This window comes from Pelodiscus sinensis, chromosome 1, assembly GCF_049634645.1.
Source record: "Pelodiscus sinensis isolate JC-2024 chromosome 1, ASM4963464v1, whole genome shotgun sequence".
Classification (NCBI taxonomy): Eukaryota; Metazoa; Chordata; order Testudines; family Trionychidae; genus Pelodiscus; species Pelodiscus sinensis.
Genome location: NC_134711.1, coordinates 218,647,701 through 218,661,807, shown reverse-complemented (window position 1 = coordinate 218,661,807; position 14,107 = coordinate 218,647,701). Strand labels below are relative to the sequence as shown.

General features: G+C 39.8%; 1 protein-coding gene across 3 annotated transcripts in view; it reads right to left on the bottom strand.

The window, feature by feature from the left end:
- The window catches only part of PUDP (pseudouridine 5'-phosphatase), a 121,630-nt gene that overhangs the window by 79,610 nt on the left and 27,913 nt on the right, over window positions 1-14,107 (bottom strand). Inside the window, exon 1 of one of the 3 annotated variants that reach the window (XM_006114119.3) lies at window positions 13,894-13,963. The exons of the other annotated variants lie outside the window; for them this stretch is intronic. Coding sequence (XP_006114181.2) covers window positions 13,894-13,948 — 55 coding nt within the window. The 5' untranslated portion in view covers window positions 13,949-13,963. Of the gene's footprint in view, window positions 1-13,893; window positions 13,964-14,107 lie in introns of those variants that run through there. 3 annotated transcript variants of the gene reach the window in all.

Genomic DNA, 14,107 nt, shown 5'->3' with positions numbered 1-14,107 from the left:
GCTAATCAGTGTCTGCTCTGCTCTGCTTCCCCAAGTCCACTGCTGCCGTTGCTGAAACTGACGAGCGGTGGACTTGGGGAAGCTGCAGAGCAGAGCAGCTGGGGTGCTGCCGGGTGCTGAGCAGAGGAGTGAGGGGCGGCGCTGTAGGTCCAACCCGGCAGCATCCCAGCGGCTCTGCTCCGCACCGCTTCCACAAGTCCGCCACTGCTGAAACTGACAAGGCGGACTTGGGGAAGCGGCGGAGCAGAGCCGCTGGGGTGCTGCCGGGTTGGTCCCGCAGTGCTGCACCTCATCCCCCTGCTCAGTAATAACTACTGCAGTCTGGGGGGTAGGGAGCCCGCTCCCCTCCCGGTAACTTTCAGCAGCAGTGAGGGGCTTCTCCCGCCTTCCTGCAAAATGGCGGAGGGTCCGCCCCTCGCTGCGCCGTTCCCCGCCATCCCCTACCCTCTGGCAGGTTACAGTGCGGGTCCCGGCAGACCCGTCACAGGGGTATAATCCCCTTTCCCTCTTTTCCCCTTCCCTTTCCCAGCAGCGAGCGCCCATGGAGCTCATAGCAGCTCCAACTGTCCGGCTGGCCGGAGCACTTCCGGACTATTGGGAGTACCAGTCCACTGGATGCCGGACAATTGGAGTTTTACTGTAGTAAGAAAACAGTTCCTCCCACCAGACATCAGTTCAGCAAGGTGTGGCTCTATTTTAAGCATCTAAAATAAGTAATCCATTGATTTCAACTCAAAAAGTCCTCACATTTACAAAGTTAGGGTAAGAACGTAGTTGAATTAGGAGTCCAAACTGCCTCCTCTTACTTTTACCATTAAATTATTTGACAATATGAATTTGCTTATGAAGATCATATGGTTTCCTAAACACACACATACAAAAATGTGTGAACTTCCCCTAGGAACAACAGCTAACTATCCAACACTAACAGTACTTTTAACATTGCTATCTATGCTGAGTGTGACATAGAGGTATCTCAAAAAAAGGGCTGACCATAGCACAGCCAGGTTAGTTTTGTCCATTACAAACGGGGGAGGGAGAGGAGTGCATACCCAGATAAATGGAAAGACATTTAGCTGAAAAGTAACTGTATTTTCAATTTACGATATACAAACAGTGAAAGGAAAATATTCTATATAAAAACTGAAGCATGACTGTCAAAAGGAACAAAAAGGGAACTTGATTTCCATTGAAAGGCAAGATTTGTGTCCTCTTTATAACTTTGAAAAGCCTCCCTGTGTTAATTTGTGTCCTTAAATCTCATTCCATCTCACATCTTTTACCGAGATATCATCAACGTGATATATTGCCCACCAATTTCACTTCACTGGGATGAGTCATTTTATTCGTTAGCCGTATAGTTATCCAATGCCATTTGTATAGTGATCCTCCTTGTATAGAAAAAGGAAGAGCTATTCCATTGTTGTTGCTTACATAGTATAAAAGCTGGTCATAATAAATTAAGTTATATAAATGACAGATGTGTTGTATTGCTCTATTTCTTATCCAGCAGAAAAATAAGCTGGACGTCACCTGCATAACAGCACACGGTAAACATGTTTGTTTATAAGCTGCTAAAATCGTCAAAGAGAATCTGAATTAAAAGAACTGGTCTAGCCACATTACGGTTATCTGTTGTGCGCATCACCATTATATCTAAGCTTCTCACTTTTATCAACTGCCTGTGATTTAGGAAGAGAATTAAAGATGACAAAATGTAACATAATAAATAAAGCCTGGATCTAAGTGCTTTAGCCTAGTTTATTAATTTATTGCAACACTTTTTATCTTAATGTACAGTTTATGAAGCAGATAAAATTAATAGGCCTGTCAGCTTCCTTCAGGTATAGATTTTTCCCCCTTTATTATTTGTTTGTATAACCTGGTTAATCTGTAATGTTGTTTTGATTGAATAAACATGTCCATGGTTTGTATGTTTTTCCCATTAAATCTGGTCATCACTTGAATGCTAACTAAATTTGATATTTTAAATGTGCACTTTATAAAAATGGGCCAAATTGAAACTATACAAGTTCTGGATGCTCTTTTTTGGGGGGGAGGTAGGAGAGAGAGAAAGGGAAAGGAAAGACCAGGAGAGAGGAATGAAACAAAATGACATGGAGAAGAGAGATATTTGGGCTCAAATCAAAGGTTTCAAGTACCTCAATAATTTTAATAGAAAATATTATCTAAAATAGGATGGGGTCTATTTTTTGGCTACCATTTAGCCAAAAACCTGATAGTATATGGGGGTCTTTACCTACCAGACATGTTGAAAAAGTAAAGTGGGAAAACCAGTGTTTTCCAACTATGTCTTCAAAACCTGAGAACAGTTCTAGAAGACACAGAAGTAAACAAACCCCTCCCCCAAAAAAACGTATCAGTGAACTACACAGACAGCAATGAAAACTGTGTGAAAACTACTGAACATGTAGCAAAGGACTTTATGAAGGCGTGACAACTCTAGAAGAGGATGAGAGATTAGTTAAGGAAATTCAAAACAATTCCCTCCCCAAAAGGGTATGTATTCAACACCAATATTGAGAGAGCAGGGTTGAGTGAATTACACACACCAAGGCTACTGAATTATCATACTATGGAAGCAAGTCACTGAAGCAGCCACAAGTGTTTTGCAGATAGAGCACTGTACATAGCCATTCACTATGCTTTTCTGTCCTCTCTTTTCTTCTGTATGGATTTGTCATGTCTGTCCTAAAAGCAGGTGCCACTGAGCCTCGAAGGGATCCTGGCACTTGAACCTCGTATTTGGTCACGATATGACTCATTATAAATCCATTTAGACTTGGCTTTAACATGACTGCACACTAATCCATTTATACAATCTGGGAACAGAGATTGACTTTTCCCTTGTCTTCTTCCCAAATACTATGAACAATCCAGGCGACTTACTAAAGCAGGCTCTAGGTATTGAACAGTAGTGCTTTTCATATGCAGATTTTGAAGGCTGGCCTCATGAGACATATCATGTTGATGAAGGAAGAAGAGCAAAAGGGTAATTGTCTGGTTGATTTGCAATTCTAACACTACCTTGGGGGTAGCTTGAACTGAGATTATACCATCAATACAAAAAGAGATAAAGGGGATGGAATATCACTTTGACATTATGAAAGAGACTGTAAATGCTGGATAGTCCATTCGTTATAGTGATCAGCGCAACGTAAGAATCCAAACAGAATAACATAGTGCAGGGTATGGTCTGATTAGTACAACAGCAAGTAGTTTTAAGAAGCAAGTCCATTTCCCTACTGTACAGCGCTAAGCATTCTCAAAGTTGTCAGCTCTCACGATTTTAAAACAAATCTTGTGATAGTTTCAATTTTTTAAAATAAAGGCTCAGTTGATGCAATCAACTGTTTACACAAAAATGTCAGCTTTTATTTAAAAAAAGTTTATGCTGCTCATGGTTGTGGAGAAATACTTGAAAACAAAGTGCATACAAAAGCCTAAAAAAAAAAAAAAAAAAAAAAGGACAAATAATCTATTGTTTTAATTTCTGGGGTAGACAATGGTTCAGTCTCCCACTAAGCAATTTACTCAGACTAGTTATTTGGACATATAATAAAAACGCGGGACTCTTTTACCAGATGTGAAGCTCAAAAAAAGCCTGTTAAAAAGGCCTCTGTTATAGTTTCCATGCAGGTGACAAGAGGCTGTCCCAACATGGAAATTAGTAGCATTTCATTCATAAAAGTTGACACTTCTGCACATCTGTCAGTTATACAAAAATATTAGCCGAATTCACAGTTTGACAAGGAAAAGCAGGCAATCTGGAGGCCATTTTTGAATACAGTAATGTGACAGAGGCTGTTGTCCAATTAAAAGATAATGCAGGTGTCAATGTATGTGGCTGAGGACAGGCAGTCCACCAGGCATGGCTGGTTGGAAGACACCTTACAACCAGAGAAGCTCAAGATGCCATCTTGGCAATATAAAATAAATAAACAAGAAACAGAATGAAACCCTCAAGAAGTTACCAAACAAATAGCAAAGCTTTGTCTATACCACCAAGTTGCAAGCACAGCCCTGATAATACTTGTATTACCCGACAGTGTGGTCATGGCAACAGCACTGGGAGCTCTAGGTAAACCACTTCCAGAAGCAAAATGCATGTTAAAATTCGACACTTTCCAAAAAGGACTCAACAAACACTTGAACTATCTCACCCATTACCAAGATAGTTTCCCCAATTATCACCTCTAATACCATTAACTCACAAACATCCCACTCTCCCTACCTCTAATATCATCAATTCACAGACACTTACCTTCCTTCCTTCCCCCCCCCCCCCCCCGCATGCCCCTCCTGTTCTGCAATGTGATTTGTCCTTTTCATATTTGTTCATTTTTTTAATTGTATCCTTCGGTATATATGGTTGTGACTACTTTCTTCCACTATTTGATCTGAGGAAGTGGGTCTGGCCCACGAAAGCTCATCATCTAATAAACCATCTTGTTAGTCTTTAAAGTGCTACATTGTCCTGCATTTTGCTTCAGCTACCCCAGACTAACACGGCTACATTTCTATCACTTCCAGAAGGAGAGTAACTAATTGTGCAAGGAGCCTGTTTTACACAGGCACTTTACAACACTGTAACTTGCAGCACTCACAGGATGTTTTTTCACATCCCTGAATAAGGAAGTTACAGAGCAGTAATCTGCCAGTGTAGACAAGCCTTAAGAGCTGTCTCTACAAGACACTGGCAACTGTAAAGATAGGATGCAACACATGCAGAAGCATGGAAAATACTGGGGAAAGGATGCTTCCATAACTAGCCAAGCAGATTGAAAGAAAAGAAGAGGAAGTGTGAGAATATGGACTTTTTATATCCTTTACTTGAAAGCGACATTTAGAACCTTAGACAATTAAACTTCCATTTCTGTGTGAGTTCTTATCTTTTCTAAAACAGTTCATCAAATCCTTGGCAATGAAAGGAAACACATCAGTATTGTAAAAAGCATATGACAGGAGTAATGTGATGGCTAAGGAGAGTATTGCATCAACTGCTTAATAGTTGGTGTTTTTAATTGCTTAGAGCACAGCAGCAAGAAACTAAGTTGAACAACTGAAAGTTAAAAATACAAGTTCTCAAAAAAAGACTCCCGTAGAATTTTACCATTAATGTGACATTATTCAATCTTGCATGAGGACACTCCACCACCTTAACTGGATATTTACCTGGTGAGATTAATACCTCAATTTTCCAATATTGAACAGAAAAAGGAAAATAAAAATTCAGAGGTACATTAAAGCACCACTTTTTCCTGATGTTCAAGATGAGGTTTTAGTGGAATAATACATCTGATTAAGTAGATTTTACCATGAACTCTTAAATATATTAGTCTACAAAGTGTCACAGGACACCTTGTTTTTGCAGATACAGTTTTCACTTCCTGGAAGACAGACACTGCAGTGGATGTTCCGGAGTTTGATTTAGCGGCTCTAATGAAGATCTGCTGAATCAAATGCTATGGGCACCTCCAAAGATGCCAGGAACTACTCTTCACCAGGAGTAAGGGAACTTAACAAAGGAGCATTTCGCCCATCAACTTCCCACTATAAGGACGGCGCCAAAGCTCCACTTACGGTACATCGACTCCAGCTATGTTTTTTATTTAAGTGGAATTGTGTAACTTACGCTGACTTTCAGCTGTAGTGTGGACCTAGCTTAACATGGCTACCTCTCTGAGTGTAAGAAACAGATTTAAGAGAATAGTACCACAAAAACAGTCAATTGAGCCCCCAATACTTGATAGAAGATGGGTTTTATTTTGCATTGTTAGGCTAATCAATTTATAGGGTCTGTAACAATGAGTTCCCTTTATGAAACTTATGCTTACCTTTTAATTTAAAAACTGAACCAAAATTATTAGCAACTGAATAATGAGTCATACTGGCGTAACAGTTGCTTTAAAATTAGAAGCTAGTTATACATGTCTTAAAGCAAAGCATTCAATAAATTACCTGATGTGGCTGTTAAACTATCGCTTCTGAAAGCTAAAGGAAAAATAATGAATATGATTGCTGAGAATTAAAATTACTGAGGCTAATTTAATTGAGTGATGATTTGCAAATTAATATTTTTGATTAGCACTTAGCATAGTTCAGTAAAATTATCAATTATTCATCCCAATAGTGAGCAGGTAAGAATTCTGTTTTAGGATCCAATTTTTGTAAATCTATGTTACTCAAGACTTTTTTTCTTGTAATATTACATTAATACCCAATGACATGAGTAGGTTTACAATAATTATCACAATAAAACTAAAGAATCTCTACTAGTGACCCAGACTAAGTTCTGCAGGACTACTAATTGTCATCTGTGGCACACCCTGCTGGGAATTCAAATTACTACTAACAGGCTCACAATGAAAATAAGTTTACAATGTCCAAAATAAGGAATGTAAAGAACTAATCTGAAAGGAAACTGAAATTTGCCTCTGACTGCTTAGATCACTTGGAGAATTTTTCGATGGAAGAAACCGTTCAAGCTGACTTTGTTTTGCATGCAAAGAAATATTCTGTGCCCACAGGACAAAAGAAGTCTGCTGACAAATATGAAGGGTCTTCCTAATTTATATTTAAAGACACCTTATTTCCTCTATTTTTTTAAAGAAGAGTATTTCTACTACAGTCAAGTATGCACGTGAAATAATCCTATCTATATATGTCACACACAGAAGTAACCCCCTACTACACATCCCAAATCAAACAATCTAATGTTGAGTTGTACATATGCCACCAATAAGATGAACTTTTCATTAAAAGTAAAAAGAAGCCTAGGTTTTGCTTTCTGAAGCAAAACTCTTTTTGAAAAGTTAACTGATATAGGTGGCTATTTAGGGAAGAAGAAAAACTAGAAACATGCCATTCTAAAATGAAGCAAAATGCAGGACAATGTAGCACTTTAAAGACTAACAAGATGGTTTATTAGATGATGAGCTTTCGTGGGCCAGACCCACTTCCTCAGATCAAATAGTGGAAGAAAATAGTCACAACCATATATACCAAAGGATACAATTTAAAAAAATGAACACATATGAAAAGGACAAATCACATTTCAGAACAGGAGGGGAATGCAGGGGGCGGGGAAGGAAGGAAGGTAAGTGTCTGTGAATTGATGATATTAGAGGTGGGGAGAGTGGGATGTCTGTGAGCTAATGGTATTAGAGGTGATAATTGGGGAAGCTATCTTGGTAATGGGTAAGATAGTTTGAGTATTTGTTCATTCCTTCTCGGAGAGTGTCGAATTTTAACATGAATGACAGTTCAGAGGATTCCCTTTCAAGTGCAGATATAAAAGGTCTTTGTAGCAGAATGCAGGTGGTTAAGTCATTGAGAGAGTGTCCTTTCTAGTTAAAATGGCAAGAAACTGTTTTTTCTTTGTGATCTTGTCTGATATCTGTTTTGTGGGCATTAATCCTTTGGCGAAGTGTCTGAGATGTTTGTCCAATGCACATAGCAGACGGACACTTTCGGCACGTGATAGCATAAATTATATTTCTGGATGCGCAGGAATATGTGTTCTTGATCTTATAACTCACTTGGTTAGGTCCAATAATGGTATCAGCAGAATGAATATGTGGACAAAGCTGGCAACGGGGTTTGTTGCAAGGGAAGGTACCAGGGTTGGTATTAGTGTGGTATGTCCTGTGGTTGTTGGTAAGAATCATCTTGAGGTTAGGTGGTTGTCTATAGGAGACTATGGGTCTGTCTCCCAGAGCCCCTTGGAGTATGGTATCCTGTTCCAGTATAGGCTGTAGTTTCTTGATAATGTGTTGGACAGGTTTAAGTTGGGGTTTGTAGGTGATGACAAGTGGTGTTCTATTGTTGGTTTTCTTGGGTCTGTGTTGAAGTAGATGGTTTCTTGGTATTCGTCTGACTCTTTCAATTTGCTTTTTGATTTCTCCGGGTGGGTAGTTGAGGTTTATAAATGCTTGGTAGAGTTCCTGAAGCTTCTGGTCTCTGTCAGTGGGATTAGAGCAGATGCGGTTGTATCGAAGGGCTTGGCTATAGATGATGGATCGTGTGGTGTGTTCTGGATGGGAGCTGGAAGCGTGTAGGTAACTGTATGAGTCGGTGGGTTTTCTGTAGAGAGTGGTGTCTAATTTTCCATTGTTGATTTGTACTGTGGTGTCCAGGAAGTGGATCTCTCGTGTAGAATGGTCCAGGCTAAGGTTGATGGTGGGGTGTAGGTTGTTGAAATCTCTGTGGAATATCTCCAGTGTTTCTTGGCCATGCGTCCAGATCATAAAGATGTCATCGATGTACCGTTGGTAGAGGAGGGCTGAAAGGGGACGGGAGTTGAGGAAACGTTGTTCTAGGTCAGCCATAAAGATGTTAGCATACTGTGGGGCCATGCGTGTACCCATGGCTGTGCCGCTGATCTGGAGGTATAAGTTGTTCTCAAACTGGAAATAATTGTGGGCGAGAACAAAGTTACATAGGTCTGCTATCAGGATAGTGTTTCTAATTGCTTGTAATCCGTCTTCATGTGGGATGTTGGTATATAGAGCTTCTACATGCATGGTGGCAAGGATGGTGTTATTGGGGAGGTTATCTATGTTTTGTAGTTTCCTTAGGAAGTCAGTAGTGTCTCGGAGATAGCTGGGGGTGTTGGTTGCGAAGGGTTTGAGAAGAGAGTCTACATAGCTAGATAGACCAGTAGTGAGCGTGCCAATACCAGAGATGATGGGACGTCCGGGGTGCCCAGGTTTATGGATCTTGGGAAGCAGATAGAACAATCCTGGTTGGGGGTCAGAAGGTGTTTCTGTGTGGATTTGTTCCCGAGTAGCTGTGGGGAGGCTTTTAAGGATTCATAATGACCACAGCACCCCCTTTGTCAGCTGGTTTGATTATAATGTCCAGGTTGTTTTTGAGACTCTGGATGGCATGGTGTTCAGCGCGGCTAAGATTGTGTGTCGCTTGTTGTCGTTTGCGAATAATGTCAGTCTGTGCGTTGTTGCGGAAGCTTTGTATATAGAAATCCAGATTTCCAGATCAAGAACACATATTCCTGCGCATGAAGAAATATAATTTATGCTATTATGTGCCGAAAGTGTCCGTCTGCTATGTACATTGGACAAACATCTCAGACACTTCGCCAAAGGATTAATGCCCACAAAACAGATATCAAACAAGATCACAAAGAAAAAACAGTTTCTTGCCATTTTAACCAGAAAGGACACTCTCTCAATGACTTAACCACCTGCATTCTGCTATAAAGACCTTTTACATCTGCACTTGAAAGGGAATCCTCTGAACTGTCATTCATGTTAAAATTCGACACTCTCCGAGAAGGAATGAACAAATACTCAAACTATCTTACCAAGATAGCTTCCCCAATTATCACCTCTAATACCATTAGCTCACAGACATCCCACTCTCCCCACCTCTAATATCATCAATTCACAGACACTTACCTTCCTTCCTTCCCCGCCCCCTGCATTCCCCTCCTGTTCTGAAATGTGATTTGTCCTTTTCATATGTGTTCATTTTTTTAAATTGTATCCTTTGGTATATATGGTTGTGACTATTTTCTTCCACTATTTGATCTGAGGAAGTGGGTCTGGCCCACGAAAGCTCATTATCTAATAAACCATCTTGTTAGTCTTTAAAGTGCTACATTGTCCTGCATTTTGCTTCAGCTACCCCAGACTAACACGGCTACACTTCTATCACTATTCTAAAATGAGATTGAATTGATTAGAGAATAAGAAGAAAGGTATTTTCTAATTCATGCTAACCTACTATGACATTTTTCTGGATACCATGCATTACTAGACTTACTAGCTTCCTCACAGATGTACCAAATACAGGTTGTACCTCAGAAAAAGGGCGCACTCTGGCCTAGCAGGACCAATCAATGCTCCTGAAACAGAGAGCCCAGGAGCCTAATGGTAAGAGGGCCAGCAGCCTAGCCGGGACCTGAGGCAGCGGGGCTGGAAGAGCCTCACAGTAGTGCTGGGGCCAGGGAAAGCCTGGCCACCCGCAGCAGCGCAGGGCTAGGAAAATCTGGTTACACACGGAAGCGCGACCAGGGCCTGAAAACCCTGGTTGCTCTAAATCACTTAGGTACATTGGAAAATCCTACCTGGAGTGTCCATTACATTTCTAATTTTTGGTTCTATTTTAAAGACTTCCTAACATCGAGTAGAAAATGAAACTGTTTCTTTTCCTGCAATAGCAGTATACAAGTTTCAAACTTAACTGAAGTATTATCAAATAAACACCACTACAAGGGAAGAATGGAGACCTAGAGATAAATAAAGCAAGTCTTTAGTTTCGCTTTTAGAAAAAAAAAGTGTTTGAACATTTGTTTGCTTAGTAAACATACTGAAAATACATATATTAACATGATAATATTAAGATGTCTAGCATCTTGCTTGGGTATGCACTTGATTTGATTCTCTGAGACTACGTCTAAACTACACTCCTCTGTCGGCAGAGGGATGTAAATTAGACACATCGAAAGTGCAAATGAAGTAGGGATTTAAATATCCCACACTTCATTTGCATAATGGCAGCCGCCTCTTTTTTTCGAAATGGGGCTTTTAAAAAAAATGGCAGTTTAGATGGGGCATTTTCGACAAAAATGCCCCACTTTGAAATATCCTATACTCCAGTTTAGACACACCCTAAGAGACAGACTATTTCAAAAGAAAAAGTTTCAATGCAAGTGGATATCATGATATTATTTATTTTAAATAGACTTATTGCAGGAACATATGACCCAAGACAAAGCAGCAGAAAGAAACCAAACCTTCAGGATTTGCATGGTGAGAATGACAAAGCAAAAGGAGAGATGTGTTAGATGAACTGTATCAGCCTTTCTTTCGAAAGCATAAGTCAATCAATAAAACACCCTTACTGCAAAATGATCTTAATTAGGCTGTGAAGAACTAGTCGACTATCCGATAAGCCCCAGCTGATCCCGGGCTCCACGTGGCGCTTTCGCCTTTGAAGTATATTTCAAAATAAAGATGCTGTGTAGACACACTCATGGAGAGCCAGATAATGGAGGGTCAAATTATTTATATATTCAGGGACCTGCCATTGTGAAAATGCCCTGGTCAGAAGGATAAGAATCATGGGCTTCCAACAAAGAAGGCAAAATCTAGGGACATGGAAGCCTGGAGTGGTTTCTCCTGCTGGAGTAGATAAGAAGAATACATGTGTATTTACTCTATACTGTGATCCCATATTAACAAATCTATTAAGGAACACATTACTCCCTGAATGGAGCCAGAGTAACAGGCTTTATGTGCTTGGGAAGTTCATAGGGGTAAGCGGGAAGAAAATCTTCTCACCCACAGGTAATAAAGCTGCACCACAGCTGTTACTCAGCAACCCCTATTACAATGCCCGGTGAGATCTGGTACCGTCACATTTATTCTACCAAGAAAGTCCAAGTAAACGTCTATCCACAAAGCACCCTATACAAATGTCATCTTTATAAAACCATCTCCAATGTACAAAGGAATCACTTTGAATTCCTCCAGTGTACAAAGGAATCACTTTGAATTCCAGCACAGAGGGAGACAAGTGAAACAACTGCAAAGAATTGACATTAAAAAAAATCTCCTTTGATTTCTGTCTATCAAATACAATCATCTCTGTACTCTGTCCAAAATTGGGATATTGGCCGAAAGCCTGCAGAAGTCTCTGAGCATTTCTCACAGTCTATTATTTTCAAATAATATGCAACCTAATTGTAAATATACAAACCCATATGAAACTTAATCCAATTTAACAAACAAGGAATCACTTGTTTCAAATTAGGAGTGTTAAATAATCAGTTAATTGAATAGTCAAGTAACCTCATTAATTCTTATTGGTTAGTCGACTATTCTGTAGACCCCGGGGGCAGGGCGTGTAGCAAGTGTGCTCCAGCTTCACTCTCAAGGAGCCCCCTGCCACTCCACCTTGCTGCTTCTGTATCAGAGGCAGCAGTGTGGAGTGCTAGGCGGGAGCTGGTCTGTGAGGGAAGCCTAATTTAGAAACCAGCTCCCCTTGCAGACTGGCTGCCTTTTGTCCTCTGCTGCTGCCTCTGATAAAGAAGCAGCATGGGGTGGCAGCAGCTCCTATCTAGTGTGTGTGTGTGTGGGAGGGGGGGTGTTTGAGCTCGCAGACCTAGCACAAGCTGGAATTGAGCCAGGTTGCCAGCCCACCTGGCTCCTAATACACTTTAAAAGCAGAGCCATATCTGGACCAGGCATGAACGAGGACTGAGCCGGGCTGCCTGCCTGCCTGGCTCCTGATATACTTTAAATGCAGAGCTGTAGGGGTAGGTCCTGGAGCCACTGAAAGCCAAGTCTGAGCCAGGCTGCTGACCTGCCTGTTAAAAAATTTACTGGCAAGGGGGTGGGTAGGGAAATGCATGCAGTCTATATCATTAATATATAAGCTTTTGCTTATCGGTCAATCGACTACACGATTACATCTCGACTTCAAATCGCTTGTTAAAATAAAAAGAATATACTTTTTCAAAAAATAATAATTCAAGATCACCCTCATAATAGAAGTCTAACAATATGAAGTTAAATGGAAAATACAGAATTCAGGTTTTCCATCTCCCAATTTTTTTTTAACAGATAATTGATCTATCCTGTTTCTAGCCTCTATTAACCAGAAAACCTTCACAACTCTACTTTAAGCAAAGCCATTGTTTAAAAAACCATACACACACAGAAATGGAAACATGAGCTGCACAAAGGGACTATATATTTCTCATAACAAATAACCTCCCTTCATTTGATTACACCATAGAAGATAGAGTCTGACCAGGAAGTCCAGCCAGCAGAGGAGAAGGGGAGCATAAGATATTATGGTGGCACTCCAGAGTCCAAATGTTTTTGTCCAAAACTCAAAATATGTAGGTGTTCAGAGAAAATAGTGCAGTTTTCCTTTCTTTTTCACCAAAGAATCAAAATTTCCATAGACATATCACAAAAAAGTGTGAAATTCTTTTTTCCCCCATTTTAATTTATTTTTTCCAGTCTGCTGTACCCCCAACTCTTTTGTTAAGACCACACCTATCTCTAACTTTATTTTCATATAGTGGGACAAATTCTACATTGGTGTAAGTCTACTGGCAATAGGGATGTTTTGGAGTTAAGCCAGAAATTAATTTAGCCCCAAATGTAGAGCTTCTTGTTTAAATTTGTAAAGAAAGCAAACAAAAAGACAAAAACTCTTTTCTGCCATTCCCTGCCCAATGATAATTACAGTAAGTTACAAAAGGTTTCGATGGAGAACCTGGTTAGTGAGATATAGACCACAGAGCAAAAATCATATGAGGAATGAAGCAGAATTACAGTGTTGGAAGAAGAGTTTGTGACTGTTGATATTAGAGCTATATTTTCAACCATCTCAGAGGAGACAAACTGTCTTGTATCACTAGAGAACTGTTCTGAGCATAATTGAAATGTTATGTTATGATTGTGTTTTGAATGCAGTGGCTTAGAGTTACAAGAATCACTGCTGTGTATCAATGAAATGAAATAAAAAAAAAACCCACCATTTGTACAGAAATTGAAAGGCTAGAGGAAAATTTATCCTATCATTTCATTCTTCTGTGTGATTGATAGTGCTGAAAATAAAGGAAAAGATATTATGAACTGGCATAGGTGTCATTCTATTATTGCTCAATCATTCTTCCATTCTGTTTCATTGCTGCAAACAGAGGCCAAAATTTACATCTTGAGAGACAAATAGTGCTCACCTGTAATTTGAATGTAAGAAACCTGCCATTAGAGTTACTCTGATATTGGGCTCTCAGTACTATTGTAAATAATGCTGGTAGCAGTTAGGGTGGCAAACATAAGCCCAAAAGGAACAAAGAGGAAATGTGTGGGTTTTTTTAATTTCCTTTACCTTTAAAAATAATGTAAGAGTATAACTGCTCCAACAAGCAAAAATTCAGTGTCATATTTAGGGCTCAGTTGTCCTCTTACACCACTGTAAATAAAAAAGCAAGTTCACTGAAATTAATGGTACAGCATTGATTCCAGTAAGATGAGAAGCCTATTGTTTTCAAATATAAATACATCATTTTGACACATCATTCCACCTAGAATTTTATTTAGAA